The sequence below is a fragment of the Melozone crissalis genome, unplaced genomic scaffold (genome assembly GCF_028551555.1).
Source record: "Melozone crissalis strain CALT ecotype California unplaced genomic scaffold, PUWL_Pcris_2 ptg000006l_1, whole genome shotgun sequence".
Taxonomy (NCBI): Eukaryota; Metazoa; Chordata; class Aves; order Passeriformes; family Passerellidae; genus Melozone; species Melozone crissalis.
The window spans coordinates 50,485,702-50,507,273 of NW_026535784.1; the positions used below are offsets into that span (position 1 = coordinate 50,485,702).

Consider the following 21,572-nt stretch of genomic DNA (forward strand, 5'->3'; position numbering starts at 1 on the left):
CCAGGATCGCTATCAGCCCTCTGCCCTGGCTGGGACCAGATTTTCCATGATTTACGGCTTGCCATATCCTTCACTTGCTGCGCCAGCACTGCAGAAGAAGGTGATTGAACTTGTGCTGTGCTTTCCTGCCCTGACCTCCTCCAGGTGCCCAAGGTCAGCTCTCAGGCTCATTTCAAGTGTACCTACTACTGATCTAATAGGTGACACTCATCTTCCTGCTTGGACTCTGATGTTGGGGCAGGCAGGAGAGAAGACTCCATCCTTCAATGATTTTTCCATCATTGTGGAGGAAGAAGCCCCCACACCACGCAGAAGGAACCTGCCCAGCCCAAGCTCACCTCTGCACACTACAGACAGGATGCCCTGAGTGTTTAAGGCAGGAATGTCGGGGTTCAAGGTGGATGAAATGGGAATGCTACCAGGCAGCAAGGAAGCACGGTGACCCAGGGAGCACATCTCTCTGAAAAGGCAGGATGTAACTGTTCGTCCTGACCTGGTTTTGCAGACTGTTCAAGCATGGCACAGGATAGATGCCAGTCTTGTATGCTCATGCAGATGCAGGTGGCACTGAAGCCTCCTAGCTGCCTTCCAGACACTCCTGCCACCCTGGCAAGAAGCAAACACATACAAATTGCTTTGCCAGATTTCCAGCTAATTCAGTCACCGAGGAACACATCTGTGAAGGTTCCCTCTGAGAGCCTTTGAACACAATACTGTATAAGTTTCATACCCCACATTTGTCTCCAGTTCCCAGCAGTTTGCTTACAGAGTAGCCAACACAGCAGGGAAAGCAGGTCAACAAAGATGACATGAAAAATGTTCTGCTGTGGCCATGGGTCCTCTGGGAGTGGGCAGTGCTGATGCTTAGGGTGACACTGTTGGGTAACTTCTGTGAAGGAGAAGTCCTCGTGTCCCTCTCCAAGTGAAGCTGGCTGCATGCAGAGAAAGCTTGGCAAGTGCAGCAGCCAAACTGTAAGGGGGATATTGTGGTGGTGATCACAGGGGTCCCAGGACAAGGGAAGAGACAAGAATCTGACTCCATGTTTCAGAAGGCTTATTTATTATATTATATTAAAAGAAAAGGATATATTAGAACTATACTAAAAGAATAGAAGAAAGGATTTCATCAGAAGGCTAGCAAGGAAAGAAAAGAATGGAAAGAATAACAAAAGCTTGTGACTCTCAGAGTCTGAGCCAGCTGACTGTGATTGGCCATTAATTAGAAACAACCACATGAGACCAAAGATCCACCTGTTGCATTCCACAGCAGCAGATAATCATTGTTTACATTTTGTTCCTGAGGCCTCTCAGCTTCTCAGGAGAAAAAATCCTGAGGAAAGGATTTTTCATAAAATGTGTCTGTGACAGGATATCAGGTAGTCCCCAGCCCAGATGGCTCAGAGCAGTCCCTAATGCTCGTGGAGTTGCTGGTCCTGGTGGAGGAGCAGAGGAAGCCCCAGGCAGACCTAAGTATCCCCTTTGAGAATGTCATTGCACAGTGTCATTGCTCATGCATGGAGCCCATCACTGTTCCCCTGCTCCCAGAAATCACTGCTTGGGCAGTGGCAACTCAGTGACAGCTTCAGCATTTGTCCCAGGATCACTGCAGTGGCTGTGGGAAGCAGCAAATTTAGGACAGGATGCTGTGAAAACAGCTACTCTCTTGAATAAAGGTACCTGGCTACACAAATCATAATGTCAGGACTACGTGTTGCAGAGACACGTCTGGATTTTCAAATTAAGGCCTTGCTAGTACCCAGAAATACAAAGAAAAGATTTTGGAAATCTGGATCCTACTTTCCCTTGGTAAAAAAATAATATTGTAAAACATTCCCTGAGCCAGAATTGCCTAGAGAAAAAAAACCTGGGGAGCTGCAACCAAAACAGCAACAGAGTTAAAAGGAGATTTTCTCAGTAAACATTCCTGAGTTCATATTTTTAAAAGCAAAGGATGTGCAAGTCTGGAAGAAAAAAAGGGGAAAAAAAGCTTGAGTGTAGTTCAGAGATCTGGAAACAACTTGGTTTTGTCTGCTGTACCCAATGGTGCATGTAGACAAGCTGAAAAGGAGAACTCAAGGCAGTGTTGTGAGAGGGAGGTGACAGCCTTCACCTGCAAGCTCCATCTTGCCTTTGCTGGCAGTTCCAGCTGGGCTTTCTGTCATGCCTGAGTTTGGCCTCCCCTGGTGCATGAATGCCTTTTCTGTGCGGGTAAAAGGGGCACCTGGCACTGAGCTGTCTGTAGTTCTTGTTCCTGTCTTGTGCACTGGCTTCAAATGATCTCACTGTGTGGTCTGCCTCACACAGGTCTTGCTTAAATCTCACTGCTGGGTGAGGGGCTGGACTACAGACTCAAATCCACTCTCAGGAAGCAGGCAGGAGTGTGATTCCCCCTGGGACTGAGCCTGCCTGAAATGCTGCACCAGGCTGCTGAACACACTGGCACAGGCTCTGAGAAGTGCTTCAGTGCACCCCAAAGTGAGCACACATCCTCTCAGCCTCAGCACTGACAGAGGGCTCATCCATCATCTGCACCGAGGTGTGAAATGCTGCCCTGGACGCCAGCCTGGGAATACCTCCCTGGCACATCCCCATCACTGCTGATGGGGACAGCTGTCTCTGGGCACAAAGATGCTTCTGTGCTGCTGGGAGCAAGGAGGTTGTAGGTTACTCTGCCAGCACAGCTGAGTGTCCCACAACCAGCATGAGAACAAAGACCTACATCTTGTGGAGCTTCCTGTTGCAGCAGAAAACTTCACAGACTTGCAGGGGTTCAGGGTTAGGTGCTCCCCCTTAGCCAAGGCCTGTTTTCTTTCCTCACTCTGCAGGGAATCCACTCAGAGCTGTGCATGGCCCCTGCCTGCTGTGCTCTGTGTGTCAGTGCCTGTGTGGGCAGCAGCAGCTGCTCAGGTGGATGCTGTGCCCCCACAAATCCTTTCTGCCAGGTAACACCAGGCCTAGAGGCTCTGTGCCTCGCTGGGATGAGCCAGGCTGGGTGCTCCTCTGGAGCTGAGACTGAGAAGGGCCTGAAAGTCTTTGTGTCTTCATGATTTTGTTATCACAAAGGTTTCAGGAACAGCAAAACCCAACCGCTAATGTTGCATAGCTCCAGCATTTATTTGTCCTTGCCCAGCAGTTATTTGACCTGACTGTTTCCTGTCTTGGAAAGCCACCCAAGGGAGGTCAGAGGGAGGCTTTTGGCAGGGTTTGGGAGTGGTGTGGCAGGGGAGGCAGCACACACCAGCTTACCCCATCCCAAGTGGGTCTCAGCACAGCACTGGCCTCGACTCCTGATGGGCCTGGGCCCAGCAGAGCATGGCTTAATGAGTGACATGGCTGCAAAGCACATTAGTCTGCTGAGACTAACACATTAGTCTGTAGTTATTAATTACTAACTACACCTCCTGAGGCGACTGAGTCAGCAGAGAGCATATAATTAAACCCAAGATTGTTTTTGATATATTTTAAGCATCCTTCTAGAATTCTCTGCCTGGAAGAAAGAAAGAGGGCAGTGGTGATGAAAGGTGGTAAATGGTTCATGTGAACATTGACTATTTTAATGGCACTCAGTCCTGCCTGCTACCATCACATTTCAGTGCAGAGCTATTTAATATGTTGTCAACAGTGGCCCTTTCTTTTCTTTTTCTTTTCTTTTGCCATGAAAAATAATGATCCCAAAGCATTGTTCAAATGAACCCTTTAAGTAAAGAAGGAAACAAAGCCTTAAATATCAGAGGGATAAGGAATATGTGATCAATGTTTGTGATTGAAGTTCTTCTTCTGTACCTGGCAAAGAATTTGTGCAACAATTTCTCAAGCCTTCTGTGTGCTGTCCAGGCAGGCATGGACTTCTTGGGTGAGGTCAGCTGCAGCTGCCTTTTTAGAGTGCTTCTTAATAAGTCCCCTCATAATTAGATGCTCTTCTGGATAACTTGCAGCTCTAAAGCTCAGAGGAATTTTAATCAGTTCAGCCTCTTTTGGGTGAGGATTACATTAAATGTATCCACGCTGACTGGCCATTTGGTGCTGTTTGATCTGTTTGATCTGCAGGATCTCCAGAGGAAACATGGGAATGATCAACCCAGCACACAGCAAGTCAAGGCTGGGAGATCACCCATCTAAGGCTGGTCATGCTGACACTGTTCCTGGTATCAGTACAGTATTTATTACATCCCTCAGTATCCTCTGGCAATGGCCTTGGCCCTTGTTCAAGGCTGAGTGACACACAGTTACCGTGCAGTAAACCCACTGTGGCACTCACATTCTCTGAACAGAGAGAGAGATAATTCTCTCTCCCAGGTTTTTTCCTGGAGAAGCACAGAAGAGGAGAAAACAATTCTTATCTCTACTTGCTGCTCCAGTTGTTTGGCACATGTGGAATGTGTTAGGAAGATTGTTTACCCGAGGGGATTTGGTAATTGGATTCTGGTGATGGTTGTTTATGTTAATTAACCAATCACTCGAAGCTGTGTCCTGTCAGGAGTCAAAAGTTTCTCTTTAGTATGTATCTTTGTATAGTATAGTATAGTATCTCTTTAATATGGTATAGTATAATGTAATATAGTATAGTTTTAATAAAGCAATTCTGTTCAGCATTCTGAATCAATGGAGTAATTGATGCCAATCATTCCCTGTGCTGGGGGCTCCCTGCGTTTTACTATAACCCACATTCCCAATATTCATGTTTGGGAACTGTGTGATCTGGAAGGTGCTACACAGGAAAGATCTGATGTGCACTGTGCACAGGATTGTCTTTAGTTGCTGTCTTTAGCAGCAACTAAAGACAATCTCCAACATTCATGCCTAATGCAGACCTCAGACCTCTGCCAGCCAAACCAAAGTAAATCCATTACAGAGCTTTACAGGCACAAAAAGGCTTCACTCAAGTGCTCAGCTTGGTTGTCCTGCCTGCAGCCAGGCCTCTCTGCAGTACTGCTGCCCTTACATCCCCACCTGCTTCCAGCAAACAGGACACAACTGCACTAACCCTGCCCTTTCCTGCTGGCCCTTTTGCTTGGATGGTGGCTCCTGAAGTAGCAAGGTGTCTCCTCATGCCAGCTGCCATCAGACAACACCTATGCTGCTCAGAATATATCCTTGAATTTCCTTCTCTTCTTGTAACTCTGCAGCCTTGGGTGGTATTACAAAGGTATAAATCTCTTCTCACTCAGTGAGATCAAAATTAGGCTATTTGGGGCCAAATTATTTTACCAGCCTAACTTGGCAGGGCTTCATTGCCTTCTGCAAATGAAGATGGCCATTTGCATTTATCCCATCAGATGGGTAGCTAATTGCTTGGCATTCCTTGAAGATATGAACAGACGGCAGCACAACTGATAATTCATCTCAGCTGCTCTCAGGAGAGAAGCAGCAGATTTTTGCCTCCACTCCTGTTATGCACTTGGGCAGTGCAGTTTTCCTGAGCTCCTGACAGAGGCTGAGGTGGAAGACAGCTTTTGTTTCACAAGGAGAGGAGATGACTCCATTGCTGACAGTGTCCTGGCCATGGTGCAACATCAGGGTACTCTTAGGATACCATCACCTCAAAACCCCTCCTCATTTCCCTCTTATCTGGTGGTCTCATTTTTGACCACTTCAGTTTCAGACCAAACCTACACCTGGCCAGCTCATATCATGTTTGTTCTCATGTGACACTGCTCTCTAGTTCCAATCAACCTGATTCCCTTGTGCTCTTCACATGGGGAGCAAGCAAAATTTCTTTAATTTCTTCCCATTAAATAAACCTTCAGTCCTATCCCTGGCATGTGTGCCTTGCTGAGTCCCTTCTCATTTGGCATCCTCTTTGACATGGATGCAAGTCTGATGAAGGTTTGTGTCATTAAGCATCCCTTGGCTTTCACAGGAGATATTCTCAGCTAATTACGCTCAGATCCTGCTGCTCTTGTTCCCAACTTAGGAGCTTCCAATTTCCAGCAGTGGTTTTGCCCACAACCCTGCACCTACTGGGGGCATGCCCCTCTGCCACCAACATCAGTCTCCCCAGTCACTGACAGAAATAGCAGCTCCCCAAAATATGGAACATCTGCCTGTCCTTCACAAGTGCCAGTGCATGCCCCCACTCCTGCTCCCTGTCAAGAACTCCCAAAACCACCCAGGGAGAGCACATGCAAGGCCAGATCCTGAATTCCTCTAGCATTACCTCCTATCTGCTGGTTTGGCCCTCAAGTACTGAGACTTTTTCTTTTCCTTGCTGAGCAGTGCATCACAGAAAGCACAGGCCAGCCCAGCACAGCTGCTTCTCACCCTACTAAGGGTTGGGTTTAAAAATTTATTTCATTCCTCTTTACACCTTAAAACTTCTTTTCAACCTTGAGTCAAGACACAAAGGTGCTGAATACACTGCTATAAGTACACTTACACAAGAATACTTGTAACACTGCTTAGAAACCGATAACCTAGATCAAAATATTTACTCCAAGTCTTGTTTAAACTCCTGAAATAAGGTAACTCCAAGTTGGAGCCTTGTGTTCACCAATTTTAAAAGTGTATGAAGTAAGAAAATGCTGGAAAGGAAATAAAACTGTTTTGCCTAACAAACCTGTTTGAAGTCACAGAAGCCAGCAGTGATTTACATTGTTATTGAGATTATTTCTTGCAGTATGCACTGCCAAATCTACATTCCACAAGGACTGATATTTTAAGTTAATGCAAAACTGCTTTTGTTTCCCAAACTCAGACATTTCCTCCAACTGCTGATCTTTCTGTGTTCTACACAGGCCTTTTAGTGATAAAAAGAGGAAAAACAAAAGTATTCTCATGCCCAGGACACAACAGAAAGCAGCCCCACTGTACTCCAGTTCAAAATCCCTCCACTGCACTTCATAGAGACAAATTTTAATAAATTTACATTTATTGAAAATATCATATTAGCTTTTATTTTGCTCATTTGCCCCAGTGTACAATTAAGCTATTTAACATGTAAATGGTAATAACAGAACTGCAAGCAGCTTCATAAAATGAAAGACCAAATACACTTGCAACATGATCAGACTGTTTTTAATCTGGTGGATAAGGAACAGTGGGGTGGAAGGGAAGAATCTGTTTTAGGGTCCAATACACAACCTATCTTGTTGTTTCAACACATACATCTGTTATTAAAAGCCACTGTTGAGCAGTGTAACATGCACCTAAAAATTGACAACGTGGGACATCACCCATTAAATATACTATTTGTAGATGAGAATGGTTAGGGATGGGAAAAGGATTAAAATAAGAAAAGCACCAGGGCTCCACAGCCCTTCTAGAACCAGGTACTCTGCAGGGAGGGTGTAATGCCGTTTGTCAGCTCTACTGCGCCATGCTGCGAGGACGAGCGCTCGGTCCACTTCCCGCATGTCTGCCGCAGAAATGCACTTCTTTGGGAAAGCAACCTCCAGGGCTGGGCCTGTGGGGCACACCTCACACCCCCAGCTTGTTGGCCTGCGTGAGGACAACCTTGAGGACTGGCATGAAAGCAGAGGTCTCGCTGAAGTTGCTGGTGCTGACGATGTGTGTGTGGATGCTCAGCCCCTCCTGGTAGTTGCGCGTCTCAATGCTCTTCACGATGTTGTGCAAGCCACTAATGATGGTCGGAGAGAGCTGAAAGAAAGGCAGGAAAGGCAGGTCAGCACAAAGGAAAAGGAAACAGGAAAAGGAAACAAGCTAGGAACAGAAACAAACTAGGAACGGAACTGAAACAAACTAGGAACGGAACTGAAACAAACTAGGAACGGAACTGAAACAAACTAGGAAAGGAAAGGAAACAAACTAGGAAAAGAACTATCTAGAAAAAGGAGTAACGAGAAAAAGAACTAACTGGAAGAAGAAATTCTGAGTGTGGTGCTTGGCTCTCAGGAAGGTGCAGCACTTAGCTCCTTTATTTGGATAGTCATCTTCAGAACTGCACCACACTGGGAACAGTCATTGAAAAGTCTAACAACAGACTTCAACCAGAATGGACCTTCTCTGCAGTACTCTTGCTATGCCCTGCAAGCCTTCCCTGCCTGGATGCAATTCCCTGGGGTGGGAGACCTGCTGTGACACACTCCTGGCACCAGAAAAACCTACTGAGCTTTTATGCCTTTGGGTAAAGTTAATTGCTCAGCAAATGTGGCCTGACAACAAGAGGATTACATCACTCTAATCTTAAGGTACTGAGACATTTAAGCACAGTCCAATAAAGGACTGCCAAAGCCTCCTGGAAGGCTTTGAAAAAATTACCAGATCTTCAAAAGTACATCTGCCTTACAGTGAAGTCACTGAGCCTCCAGAATCAAAGTCCCCTGGGTTCTGTTGTGACCCCAGACTGTGTGTCTCAGTTCCTGCCTGGAGCAGAGAAATGGTGCCTGCTGCAAGGAGCTCTGCTCTTTGGCTCAGCACAGCACCATAAAACTCATTACACAACCCCAAAACAACACTGTAAAGTCTGCACAGGCACGTGGGGCCAGGCACAGTAACTGGCTGATTTCTAAGAAATCCATGCAAAATTCCAATAAATGGATGTGGAGTACACTTCCAAAGAAAAAATGAGCACCTGCTACGTACTGCAGAAGTAGTATTGCACCAATGAATTCACTGGCCATATGTGATTGAGGGCTGGGGGAAGTAAAAGAGAACTTACTGTCTGTTCCCTAAGTTTGTCATACAGAAACTCCAGGCGTTTATTTGCATCATCCAGTTTCCTCTTGGTTTGCTGCAAGACAAATAAACACATCAAAGGACAGCAATTTTTAGAATTCTAGACCAATCTGATATCATGGCAAATAGGTCCATGGAGCACATCAAATTCCTTTCTCAACATTTTCCTAACACATCATTTGGATTCTTTGTTCTGTACTCCCATGATTTTGCTAGGAAAGACCACATGAATGTAGTTCTCCACTTGTAAACTCTTCAGCTGTCTACAGAAGATAGAAAACTGTAGAGGTGCACCCCAAAAGCCTCTGGTCATTTGCAAACCCACCGGCATAACTGATAAGAAAAGTGATATAAATCTGAGTTGCAGCACAATTTTTTTCCTATGGTTCACTGAAAAAACAAAGTGATAACTGGACGAAATTCTCACTTGAATGAAGTATCCAGCAGCATTAGTGAGATTGGCACATGCAGATTCTCCAGTTCTAAGTGTGTACAACTCAGTCATCATTTAAGGTAAAACCTAATTATATTTTTCCTCATGTGATTAGTAAAGCCAGCAGTTTGTCTGTAAGTTTTTAGTGTCAACAGAAAAACTAATAGCCTAACAGAAAAACTTTAACAGCCTAACCCAGTCTGTCCTTACAGACACTTTGGGCTTCCATGACTTTTATAAAGTAAACCACCTACTGATGTTCCTGGAATTATTTTGCCACCAAAGGCTTTTAAAATAACTCCAGTACATTTCACCTGGAGCTGCAGCTGCTGGAGAAATTAATTGTTATCCACTTTTTTTTTTTTTTTTTAAAGCAACATCTAAAATTGTAGATTTTACTCCAGAGTAATTAAACAGTAATAAAGCATCAAGGTTGCAGTTGCAGGAGCACAAAAAAGCTGCTGGTCAACAGCAGCAGAAATGGCATCAGTGCACAAGAGTAATGGCATTTCCTCCTAAATCAGTCTGTGCATCAATCCATCTTCACTTAAGATAACTGCCATTTTCCCTGGCAAGAGGAAATGTTTCTGTGGATTAAATAACTGCCTGGAGCAAATAAAGTCTGTGGGAATGCTCTAGCTCAAGGGGGAAGACCAACTGCTGGCTGCTTGCTGTGCTAGAAATTAGGGAAAGCTGTTCAGATGGCACAAAGGAGAACACAGCACATGGATCTTGGGCCACATGCAGAAACTCCTCAGCAGCAGTTATGTCATCAAGGAACTGAGATATCTAAGGAAAAAGTACCCCAGGAGGAGCAGGTAAGAAACCCCCAGTTTGTCTGGACTGCCTAACTCTCAGATGCATGACCATAAAACATGAGTTTCAAAACCCATGAAAAGGTGCAGATGCTATTTTCATTTTACAGACGGTCAGCTAGGACAGAGAGGAATAAATTGTGTCTAGGAAACAGCAAGACATCTCTCCAGCCAAATCTGGTGGAAGTGCAAACTGCTGTTCTCCTCACTCTTTAGTTCCTGTTCCCATTTTCCCCTTCAGAATGCAATAGCTGAGCAGTGCCTGTATTTGCTCTGACAACAACTGGTGTGTACAGTCAGGGTGGTGTCTCCTGTCTCTGTGGGCTGAAACACTTTCACTGCCTAAAAATATCAGAGAGACTTAACAAGAAGCAAGCAAAATGTGTTGGCAGAGCAGAAAAGCAATCCCCAGGTGCAGATATGAGTGGAATGCTTTTGCCTTTTCTGTCTGTCTGGGGGAAGGGGCACTTGGAGGAAGAAAAGGTCAAAGGGAATACAGAATACACTATATATACATAGAAACACACATATATATGCACTCTACAGCCTTTAAATAAAGGATTTTGAGCAATTGAGTGATACTGAACTGACAAGAGCACGAGTCTGTGCTGCTGACCAAGCAAGTTCAGTGCACAAAGCCCTCTGCATGCCACCAGCATCATCTTTTAGCACATGGCAGGCATGAGCTGACCAGTCAGCAACTGGGCTTTGTGGTGCCATGTTATTTACTGGTCATCAGCAATAAATGAGCAGCTTTGGGAGGGATAGCTCATTTACAAGGTACTGGCTGCCATGGGAAATGTCTTCCTATCCAGCTCCAGTGGCTGTGTTAAAGCTGTTAGCCTTCCCTTTCCCAGGTAGCTGTTGTTTCCCTTTGAAATGAGCTTGTTGAAATGAGAAATCCCAAGTCACAGAAATCCCCTACCGGATCAGAGGCAGACAGCAGGCACCTCTGGATGAGAGCTTCAAAAGTGGTCTTCAGGATAAGGTGCTCCTCAGGGATGGGCTTCTTGGTGATCTTCTCTGTGGGCAGTGCCTGCACATGCTGAGCAACAGAGAACAGGTGAGGCTTTTCCAGGTCACTGTGCCCACATGTTGTTCTCAGCTAAACCAAGTGGCATTATTGCCCAGCTTGGCACAACTCCTATTTCTTCCCTGGGGGTGTGTGGAGGTGACTTTAGCAGCACCTGCTGTTGCTCCCTCTGGGAAGCTGTGAAAGTTGCAGAAGGAAGCAGCTTGTTGGCCCACACTGACTATAGGATTAGTGCCATCTAGGTGGAGATTACAAAGCAGCAAAATGCCAGCATCTAGGTGTAAAGCCAGCGCCTAGAAACTCCACAGTACACGTTACAGCTACAAGAAAAGCCTGGACAAGAGGATCTTGCCTGGCAGGCTCTACTGCTGGACAACCCAACCCCTGCAGTGCTGGGGCTGCCTTACCTGGATGGCATTGCCAATGGGAGCCCCCGGGGCCCCCTCCGTGCTGGGTTTGGAAGCAGTGGGTGCCACGGTGGAAGGCCCCAGGGGCTGGGCAGCAGGCTGGAAGCCCCCCTGCAGCACCATGTGCCCTGCAGGGAGGTGAGCAGGCTGGAAGCTGGGTGCACTGCTGGAAGGTGCTGGAGCCTGGGGCTGCTGCATCTGGGACTGCGGGTCGGCCAGCGGGTTCATGATGGGGGCGGTGATGGGCACCGGGGGCAGGAAATTCTCAGGGACCTGGGAAAACAGGGCATTCGTGTTGGGGGGCTGCTGCAGGCACTGCACAACACCCAGCTCCCACAGACGCCCCAAAGCACAGCAGCTGGGAGAGCTGGGTACAGAAATAACACAGAATGTCACTGTGGCTGACCAAAGCCAGCCCTCTGCTGCACACTGAGTGCCTCGGTGCAGCCCAGCCTGCCCCGGCCACAAGAGCTGAGTGCAGCCACCTCCAATCAGAGCCACCCTCCCTCCTAACCACAGCACTATTAGAGGAGAAAGCTAACCCACACCTTCATCTATTCTTACTATTGGGTCATTATATTTAGACTTTTGTGTCTCACTTTCGAGGGTGTATTTTTGTCCATGCAGTACAGTACGTAGGTCACAGCCAGCAACATGCCCCAGTAAAGCTTCTGAAAGCCTTTCAAGCTCCTGGCACACAGGTCTGCACTAAGGCAGATTACCAGGGCATTTCAGATTCATCCTTGAGCATCTGCCAGTCTTTACACAGAGGGTTTTCACAAACATTTGGTACAGGGAAGAAACAACAAAATGAGCTACTGGCCTCTGCTACACATCAAGCGGGAATCAAAACAACAGAAAGGGCTTCCATGGGAATGTGCACATTTCTTTGGGTGTGCATAGAAAAAAAAAGGAAAGATTACAGAACCCTAAATGAATGATGGAATGATGCTAAATTCAGCTAGTGATTTGGTACAGAAAAAAAATTCCAATCCAGCAGCTAAGTCATTTATAAAAGAAATGAATCACAGCAATAAACTTTTGAGTTGTGAATAAGTTCTTAGCTAGGAGGAAAACGGCTGAAAATTATGGCTTGAAATGCCAGATATTTCTTCTATTTTATAACAGTCCATGTGGTGAGTCATTTTATAATATCCTAAACCACCCCTTAGACAGTGGACAGAAGGGAAACAAACATAGAAACATGACTGACAGATTTGTTAAAAACCCAAGAGGAATGCAACAAACACATGCCTCATTTAGAAGGAGCCAACTTGCAAGCCTTGGCTATGGCAGAAATTCTGGCTGTGACACATACACAACAGAAGTAGCAAAAATCTTGTGTGCACAAGGCTGCTTCTTGACCACTCTGCTCCAGCAGTTACTCTGACACTAAGAGCTCTCTATCCAGCCTCCAAAAGCTTCACTTTGAATTGCAGAGACCAAAGCCCAAAGGGTAAGGAAGGCTCCTGCCTTTGCCTTCACCCAGACCTTATCTTGGCTGCTCCAATGTTTTGTTCTCCCCACACTTTACATGCTCCAGACTAACTCCTGCCTCCCAGGGTCAGAGAGTGGTGGATAACACTGACTGCTGTGGAGATGCTCCAGCCTGCAGGAGCACCAGGGGATGAAAAGGCTCGCTCTGCTCCGTGCCAAGCGTTCCCAGTTATCCTGCCCTGCTGCAATTTAAATCCATTTTGCAAAACTACATTATCTCCATCATGGAAATTGTCTTACTCTCAACAGATCTCTCAGGGTCAGACCCTTAATCAGGATAAATTGCTTTCAGCTCCAGCAATGTCAATAATCTACAACAATTTGCACAGCCTCCTCATTTTGCCTAAATATCATCTCCTGCAAAACTCTGCTGCTCTACTGCAGATGAAAACAGTTGGAAGTATTTGGTCCAAACCACGAACAACGTTGTCATTAACAACCACAACTTCAGCAAAAACCCACCATCTCTTTAGAGGCTTAAAATTTGGAGAGGGATAATGCACATTAGAGAGACATAAAGGCCATTTCTGCTCATGAGATGCAGCTTTTGTTTGCTGCTAAGCCTTCTCTTCCCTTCTCCTGCCAACAGGTTTCCCAGCAGCAGCTTAAACTATTGTTTTTCAAGGGATCAGCACTCAGTTGTGTTGAGGTAGGAGTTGCTAGAGTACCTTTTTCTTCTTGGCAGCTCTGTTGAGGGTGGGAGGGTCATTCCAGCCATTCTGGGGCCCTGGGACAGAAAGAGAACAGAGACTGTAAGTACCTGGGAAGAGGGCAGTGATGCCTTAAGCTCTGCTGGGCCAGATCCATGCCATGGCCCTGTCCTGCCTGTTCCTCTGCCCTTCCCTGAGGGCCAGAGCATCTCCTGTGCCAGCCAGAGCCTCCCAACATTCCTGCCATCAGACCCTTTGGGCTCTGTGCCCACTGGGCAACGTTTGGGATCTTCACCAACTGTTCCCAAGCTAACAACCTAATAACTAACTTTTACTTCTCCTGCAGGATAAAAGAGCTTTGAGCAGACATGCCTTTGAAGAGGGCCTGCCATGCCCCAAAAAGCTCTGCTACACAGACTGTGTACGTGAAGAGCTTATCCAGGACATTTGTACATAAAGTTCCCCAGCCACGCCACACAAAACACCACACAAAAAGAAGAGGCATCAGAGGCCTTGAGCAGGTTCACCCAGTCACCTTGGAAACACAAAAGAGCCACAAACCCAGCATTCCCCTGCCAGCTACAGCGTGGTTTTGGGTGCTTTGCATCCCCAAATCAGAGCAGAGCTGCTTGAGCAAGGTGGGAAAAGCCGGCTTTCTGTACCAGGGGTGATTGGTTTGCAACTGGAAGCACAGAGGATGGGTGAGCAGATTCACTCCAGGCTGGGGTGCTGCTCTGCACCAGCCCTTGTGCTCTCCCCAGAAAGCAAGCCCCCTGCAGCTGGGAGATTTGCAGCCCAAAGCTCCCATCAGTGCCTGGAGAGAGCTGCCCAGCTCCTCATGGAGCACAGGGAATTGGGCCCATGGCATTACACCCAGGCATTATTAACTGCAGTGCCCCAGCAATCAGGATTTATTGCACAAAGCCACAAAAAGCCAACAAAACCAAAGCCCTGCTCAATGGACTTTTTCACCACAGTGTTTTTCACTCAGCAGATGATGAATTTACCTTAGACAGCACAGGTCAACATTCCTGCAGAATTTGCTCAATTTATCTGAAATGTCATTTGCTCCCAGGCTTTTGTCAAGTGAGTTCCACATCCAGAGCATGTTAAAGGGGTAAATGAACAACTATTCAAAACCCCTTTCACAGCTGCTTTCTCTGTAACCAAAGGCAGTGCCATCTCCTGGCAGCCTCCTCTATTCCTCCCTATCCAGAAAATCCCAGAGTATTTCAGATACAGGGACTCTAACTGATAGGAATAGCACATTAAGAAAATCTCCCAGACTGTCACTGCTGTTAATTTCCTGAAATAATTTGCATTAAAAAAGGAAAATATTTTAAAATAATTTGTTTCTGTGGTTAAAAACTCCGGATACATTGTTATTGGTTTTAATTAAGGAATTAAAAATCAATTTGATTAAAGTCTAATTGGCAAACAGCATCACACTTAATGTTCTGTAAAGAACATTTGCATAATTGATGTCCATTCAATTAATTTCATATAGTGGCTGCAATTATTTTCAGGTTAGGTGGTACCTAGTTCACCTGTGAAGGGAGAGGCCTGGTCTTGAGCTGGTAGACTTTCTGCAGACAAAATGCAAAGATAACTAAAAAAATACTTTTTTTCAAAAATAATAAAGCAGTTGGCCTTTAATTTTTGACCAGCAATTTAGTTTCACAACATGCATCAGCAGAAAAAAACACCTAACCAAATTACAATGCCAGCTTGGAGACAAGTCATTTTTTCAAACCCCCCATGAAATTATTTTGTGTACCTTCCCCCAAATCAAGCTTGTTGCTCTTTCCATGCAGTAAATCAGTGTTTCTAGTTTGTAACAAAGGTTGCAGCATTCTGGCCCTTTTTCTTCCCTCTTCTGATGTTCTCATTTTCTATTCCAGTGCAGCTGACAGCCCATTACTCTTAGCCACAATCTTCTGAACAGCATTTTACCATTCCAGAAAGCATTCCAAGAGATGTTTGAAGTACCTGACTTTAGGGTGGTTCTCCCAAGTATTTTCTCAAACCAAGGCACGCTCTCAGCTGCATGCAGCCCAGCAACAGGAGGATGTTCACACTTTACACTCACACAAACACACACTGCCTGCTCAGACTGAGCAACAAACCCAAATGGCAAATAAAGCCAATAAACCCCTCACCATTCCAAAGAGAAATGAGATGACTCCTGTCCCTGGGGCTGGCCTGCTCATACTTCTGGTAAAAACCCTTCCCTTAGCTCAGGATTGGTCTATTGCATTTTCAAACAAGATTCAAGATGCTGAAAATTATAACTCCCTTGAAATTATGTTCTAAGATCCAACACAAAACAAAGTGAAAGGGGTTGAATATAAAATTAAATGTGGGCTTTTCTCGCTTACAGAAGCTTCAAGTACAGCTTAACATACTGATGTTTTGTGCCTTTGAATAAAAAACAGAATATATTTACAGAACTCTTCCTTTTTACATGTATCTTTAAGTCCAAGCCAGTTCAAAGGTCAAGTGCTTGTCAAGAGTTCAGATTGGAGAAATTTTTTTTCTTCCTCCCTTGTTCCTGCCTTTAAATGAGTCACAACTGCACAGTGAAGCATGATGTTCCCAGATAAGATCATCACCACACACAAAAGCAGGACCAGCATCATTGCACCACAACACTCAGAGCTACAGGTGAGATCTGCTCCTGGCTGCAGATCTCACTGCTCCTACAGGATCTCATGCCAAGGCATCCCCCACAGGCAGTGCAGCTGCTCACAAAGTGTGTTGGTGGTTAAGCATATTAAGCATGTATACTGTCATTGCTGCACCTGGAAAACAAGGGTTTTTCATTCTTGTTGGTGTGCTTTCTGAAAGGTGCAATCTAAACACTGGAAGAGAACAGACTGTTCTCTTCAGACACACTTCAGCTTTTTTCCATAGTTCTCCAGCTGCAGTCATCACTTGTGTGTATGCATGAGCCATCCTGGGCTCAGCACCTCACCATGCCCTGCTGTCCACCCCTGCATTTCAGCCCAGGGCTGCAGAAATCACAGAGGATGCCCAAAGTTCTGACACTTTGTACTGGCTACTCTGCTCACCACACCTGCTGAGAACAACAGAAGCAGCATTGATAGTTCTCAGAAAGTTTGATAAAAAGACTAATATGAACAACTTTTAACTCTGAAAAGAGCTTCACCCACTCTGATCATGCCACATGGACTATGTCACATCACTACAAGAAGTGCCTGTCAGTGATGCAAGTTGAGCAGTAAAACGGGTAAGAAGGAACAATTTTCTTGTTCTTTGCATTTATCTGGAGGTGCAGAAGCCATGCTGTCTGCATTGTAATGTGCTGCTTGACATCCCAAGCCTAGAACCCTATCCAACACCTCTCCCTCCTTCCAATTTAATAACTCCTCTGGCTTAGAGATTCAAGTTTGACATGCCCTGTAATGTGGGGTCAGGTGAGATCACACTACAGCACCTCCAAAAGCAGAAGGGACACCAATCTGGCTGCATGGTGGATGGAAAAGGTATTTTCTCCCTTTGCAACTCTGGCAGTCCTACACCAGTCCTATTTTTTGGCATAGCAAAAGACCACTTCTCCCCCAAACACAAGGGGGTATTGTGAGCTGCCAGCCTCAAGGACAGGAACAGAAGCACCTACTCATAGGATATATGCTGCCAAAGGCAAAATGCTTTTTTTTGCACTGCATCACCCCTAACAGACTTATAAATAAGAGAGGGAATGACAGTGGGCACATTAGTGTCTGTCAACAAAACATCCCCCAAGTCTTGCCCAGGATTCCCTGTACCCTCTGCTTCCCAGATCTGCTCCTTGACTCTTCAGCTGGACCAGCTGGATGTGAAGGGTGCTCATGAGCAGGTTTAGAAAAGGACTGCTGATTCTTCCTGCACTGCCTGACATGCAAAGCTGCTGTCTGACAGGCTGCCAAGGGAAGATTTGTCATGGCAGGCAAGGTCACTGTACCACAGCAGCAACACCCAGGCAGTCACAAGCAGACAGGGAGCCCCACCTCAGCCAGTGCTCTCTCACCAAGCATGCTCCAACATGCTCCAAGTGTCAGCCACACACACATGCTTTTAATTGACATTCAGGGAAGAGACAGGCAAAAGCATTTCTAAATCACTTCTGATTCTCTTTTAAGGCATTCATAACCTCAGTAAATCCCATTGCAGTAACAGGTTAGGGACACAACAATGAAGGAGAGCTGATGCTATGGGAAATGCTGTTTGCATTAAATATGCTGCCAATGCAGGCTTTAAAGGCTGCTGAAAAACCAGGGACATGGGCAAATCACATCTGCAAATCATTCAGCAAGGAGAACTGGGATCATCCTGTCAGCAGCAATTAGGAAAACTTGCTCATTTTTGTACTTTGCTCTCCAGTCACAGTGCAGGCTCTGACACCAACATTAAAACTGAGCCATGATCCATCCATGGCATACAACATAAGAAGCCTGTGGTAGCATCCTATCTTGGGCAAGACAGAAGCTCTGTGACATGGCAAGGTCTGGCTCCCCAGAGAACGGTGACTGCTCATGCTGCTTAGTGCACCAACACAGACCTACCACAGATGCACAGGGGTGATGATGTGGTTTAGAAATGCTTTCAACTGATCTCTAAGCAAAAGCAAACTTTTTACAGAGCATTCACAAGGCAAGAAGTGCATATTGAACTGAGTGGGTGAAGAGCAAACCCCTCCCTCCTCCCTGCCTGCCCCCCTGTCCAAGCGCAGACCTGTTCTCTGGGATGCAGGAAGGTCACTGGTTGCAGGCAGAGTACCTGTTGGTCCAGTAGGTAATGCATAAGCCACAGAAGTTGCTGGAAGTCCTGGCCTGCCATGCTGAAAGGAGGTGCCAGAAGGAGGAACAGGGAAGGAAGAGATGGGGTTCAGGCTGGTTGGGGAGGGCTGAGGCTGCCCGGGGTACAGCGGGGAGGGCATGGAGTGGGCAGGGGCAGAGGGCAGGTAGGAAGGGGTGGTGTTAGGGGCAGGGCTGGGGTAAGAGGCTGAAGCAGGGGCAGCAACAGGCTGCTGAGGCTGATAGAGAGCTGGTCCCCCAGTTCCAGAGTACTGCTGTGTGGCCTGATATGCTACAAACAGGGAGAGAAAACAGTCAGTGAGTTCACAACAGAGCAGCACGTTTCATCTGTCTCTGCTTCCTTCTTCATTTGACTCTGCTCTCTTCATGCCCCTACCCCTAAAACCACTTACCTGCCCAGCCAAACCCAGGCTCCCACAACTCTGGCTGGTCAAATCCCCATCCTGGCACTGGGAGGCACAGAGAGGATGGCCTTGGCCCAAAGGACTGCTGCTCTCCCACACACACCCTCCAGGCCAGAGGCATCGTGATGCCTGGGGTGGGGCTGGACACATGGACACTGCTGTCTTCTGGACCACTGCAATCCTCACAGGGGCTCTCAGAGAAAGGAAAGCCCTGCCCCAGGTTTTCACAAAGGGAAAACTTAGCCCAAGGAAATGAATACAGACTCTGGAAGGGAATGTAAGCTCACAACCTTTCACTGTGGGTCCTGCAGCTGATTTCTCTGCCTCTGCCCATCTACGGCCATTTTTCCTCCCTCATGCCAGTACTTTCAGTCCCTGCTTTGGGTGAGTCAGGGCTCTGCCTCCTTTTTCACTCACCTCTACTACTGCCCTCATTTCCTCATCCCCTGTCCCACTGCCATGGAACCCCAAAGAGGAATGTGTGCCCAGCTGCACGCAGATGAGCTGTGGCTCTCTTTGTCAGGCCTGTGCTGCTTTCCCAGGGCTCAGTCTTTGGAGTCTCTGACCCCAGCACAAGCTTGGGCCAGGCCAGCTGAGCAGTGAGCCTGAGAGCTGTGGGTAGGCACCTCAGCAAGGAGGAAAGTTTGACAGAGGGTGTCTGATGCCTGCACGCCACCAAGAAATGACAACCCTCAGGTGTCACCTCACCTTTCTCCCCACCCTGCAAGAACTGTGGGACTGGCTTGGTCTGACCACTGCCACCCACAAGGAGGGGACTCAGGGTTATCCCTGAGTTAGGGCTGGCCCACCTGGGTGGAAGGGACAGGGGAGGCTGCTGTTACTCACTCTGTGGGTACGCTGGCCGCGTTCCTGCTTGCGAGTACATGCTGTAGTTGGAAGACGGGGCTTGCTGGGGTGGCATGCTGGGGCCAACAGCACCTGGCATAATAAACCCTGGAGGAGGTGGGTTGTCCCCCTGTCAAAAAAAATTACAGGAAAAATGGGAGAGACAGGATTTCATTAGTAATGGTAATGCAGTGCTGAAGCAGAACTGCAGCAAAAGGATGAGTTCACATTTCAAGGCCTGAAACCATATTCCCTGGAAGAAGGGAATCAACAGCACAGGGGCAAATGCCTCCAACCACCCCAGTGCCTCAGGGTGCCCAGCACAGCACTGAAAGCACAACTGGATGTGCAGTGACTTCAGCAGCAAGCAGAGCAGCACACCCCTGCCTGCACAAGGAAGAGCTCCCTGCCATCCTTCAACCAAACTTAAATGGTAACTCTGCAGTTTCTGATCTCCATGGAAAAAGGAAAAATCATACTTCAGATTCCACTGTGGGGCAAGGGCTGGGGAGACTCAGGTCACACTGAGCTCCCACTCAAGACTTTCCAGTGCCACTCCTCTGGACATTGGTGAAAGAAAAGTAAGGGGATGCAGAGGAGTAAAACCAGAGCACACATGGGAGCTGCTCCGTCCATCTATCTGCACAGATTACACCAGGGGACACACTGGGGTGGAGCAGAGGCTCAGGGAGGAATAATGAAGGTTATACCTGTGTGTCAGAGGGACAGCCTGCAGGAGGATGGCTGGGAAGGGCAGTAGGAGTTTTGTTACTCCAGGTAGTGACAGTAGGGGCAATTCTAACCTGAATCGAACAAAGAAATACCAATCATGGACAACAAAACAATCAAAAAAGTCTAAAGGGTTTCACAAATCAAGATGCAGAGAAGTGAGTGCAAGAAGGTTTGCATGCTGGCACTTGTAACAGCCATAAAATCGCAGAGGAAGAAGGGAATTGCATTCAAGGCAGACAAAAATCACTGGAGCCAAAGTGAATTGCAGAGTGAGGATGAAGCACAGCGTTGCAGCTGCAGTAGGCTGTGGAGCAAGTGCAGTGTTATGTGTGCCAGTCAGCCAGGTCTCCATCTCTCATCACATTTTCCTTCTGCAGAAGCCCTCCCACACTGGTCCATGATAGTGAGCATCACTAACCACAGCTGCAAGCCCCAGGTTCCATGTTAAATTCAAACATTTGCCTCACACAGAAGGAATCTGTTCAAACTGAGCTTCAGATGAATTTTAAAAGGTTAAAATATAGTTTTGAAAGGTTAAAAACTGATATTCAGCTCTTGCACATGCACAAATACACATCTTAATTGCTTCCCAGCCAGTCTCCCATAGCTCCTTTCCTCCATCTTCCTTCTTTGCCACTCCAAACGGCTTCAAGTCCATACAACCACTCCTACCTTTCTGATGGGACAGAAATCAACAACTTCCTGGGCCTGGCACATTCCTGAGCAAGGAGTGGGCAACACAAGCCCATGGCTGGGCTTCAAGGATATAAGCAGAGGGAAAGCTGCGTCCCTGCAGCCCTGGCTGGCTCAGCTGGCTCCAGGCTGTGTGTCTCTAACCCCACATAGTGCTAGGCTGATGGTGCAGCCACTGCTAATGCCTGCATCACTCATCACAAGAGAATCTCAAAGACTTTTCACCCCCTTTCACACCTGGTTTATTCAGATGAAAAAGAGGGTTCAACAAAACTGTGCTGAAAGGAATCCAAGTGTTAAGAGCATATTCCTGTTTGGGACAGCAGTTAAACAAAGGCTGCCTCAAGCCTGAACAAGTCCTGCACACACACCTTCTTTAAAGGAAGGCAAACAATGCAAGTATCCTAACACTCAAATGTGTAATTTCTCTCCATTCTGGTTCATCAGCTGGGAACCTTTCTGACTGACACCTGTCCCCTTCAAGCCCTTCCTGCTGAGGATGAGCTCCCTGAAAAGCCAGTAACACAGGGGGTTGTAACTCCCAGTGAACTCGTGGGGTTCTGATACACCCAGCCTTTAATTAACAAGCAGGGCTTGCTGAAATAATTGCT

General features: G+C 46.8%; 1 protein-coding gene across 6 annotated transcripts in view; it reads right to left on the reverse strand.

Annotated features, from left to right (window-relative positions):
* Positions 1 to 6,996: 6,996 nt before the first annotated feature.
* The window catches only part of SEC31A (SEC31 homolog A, COPII coat complex component), a 40,514-nt gene continuing 25,938 nt past the window's right edge, over positions 6,997 to 21,572 (reverse strand). Inside the window, exons 21-28 of one of the 6 annotated variants that reach the window (XM_054290177.1) lie at positions 19,537 to 19,666; positions 18,249 to 18,557; positions 15,017 to 15,055; positions 13,488 to 13,546; positions 11,323 to 11,595; positions 10,808 to 10,927; positions 8,618 to 8,689; positions 6,997 to 7,596 (exon numbers count right to left, since the gene is read on the reverse strand). In XM_054290177.1, coding sequence (XP_054146152.1) covers positions 7,417 to 7,596; positions 8,618 to 8,689; positions 10,808 to 10,927; positions 11,323 to 11,595; positions 13,488 to 13,546; positions 15,017 to 15,055; positions 18,249 to 18,557; positions 19,537 to 19,666 — 1,182 coding nt within the window. In that variant the 3' untranslated portion in view covers positions 6,997 to 7,416. Of the gene's footprint in view, positions 7,597 to 8,617; positions 8,690 to 10,807; positions 10,928 to 11,322; positions 11,596 to 13,487; positions 13,547 to 15,007; positions 15,056 to 18,203; positions 18,558 to 19,536; positions 19,667 to 21,572 lie in introns of all 6 variants that reach the window. The other 5 variants (XM_054290158.1, XM_054290150.1, XM_054290143.1 and 2 more) reach the window with 5 other exon arrangements.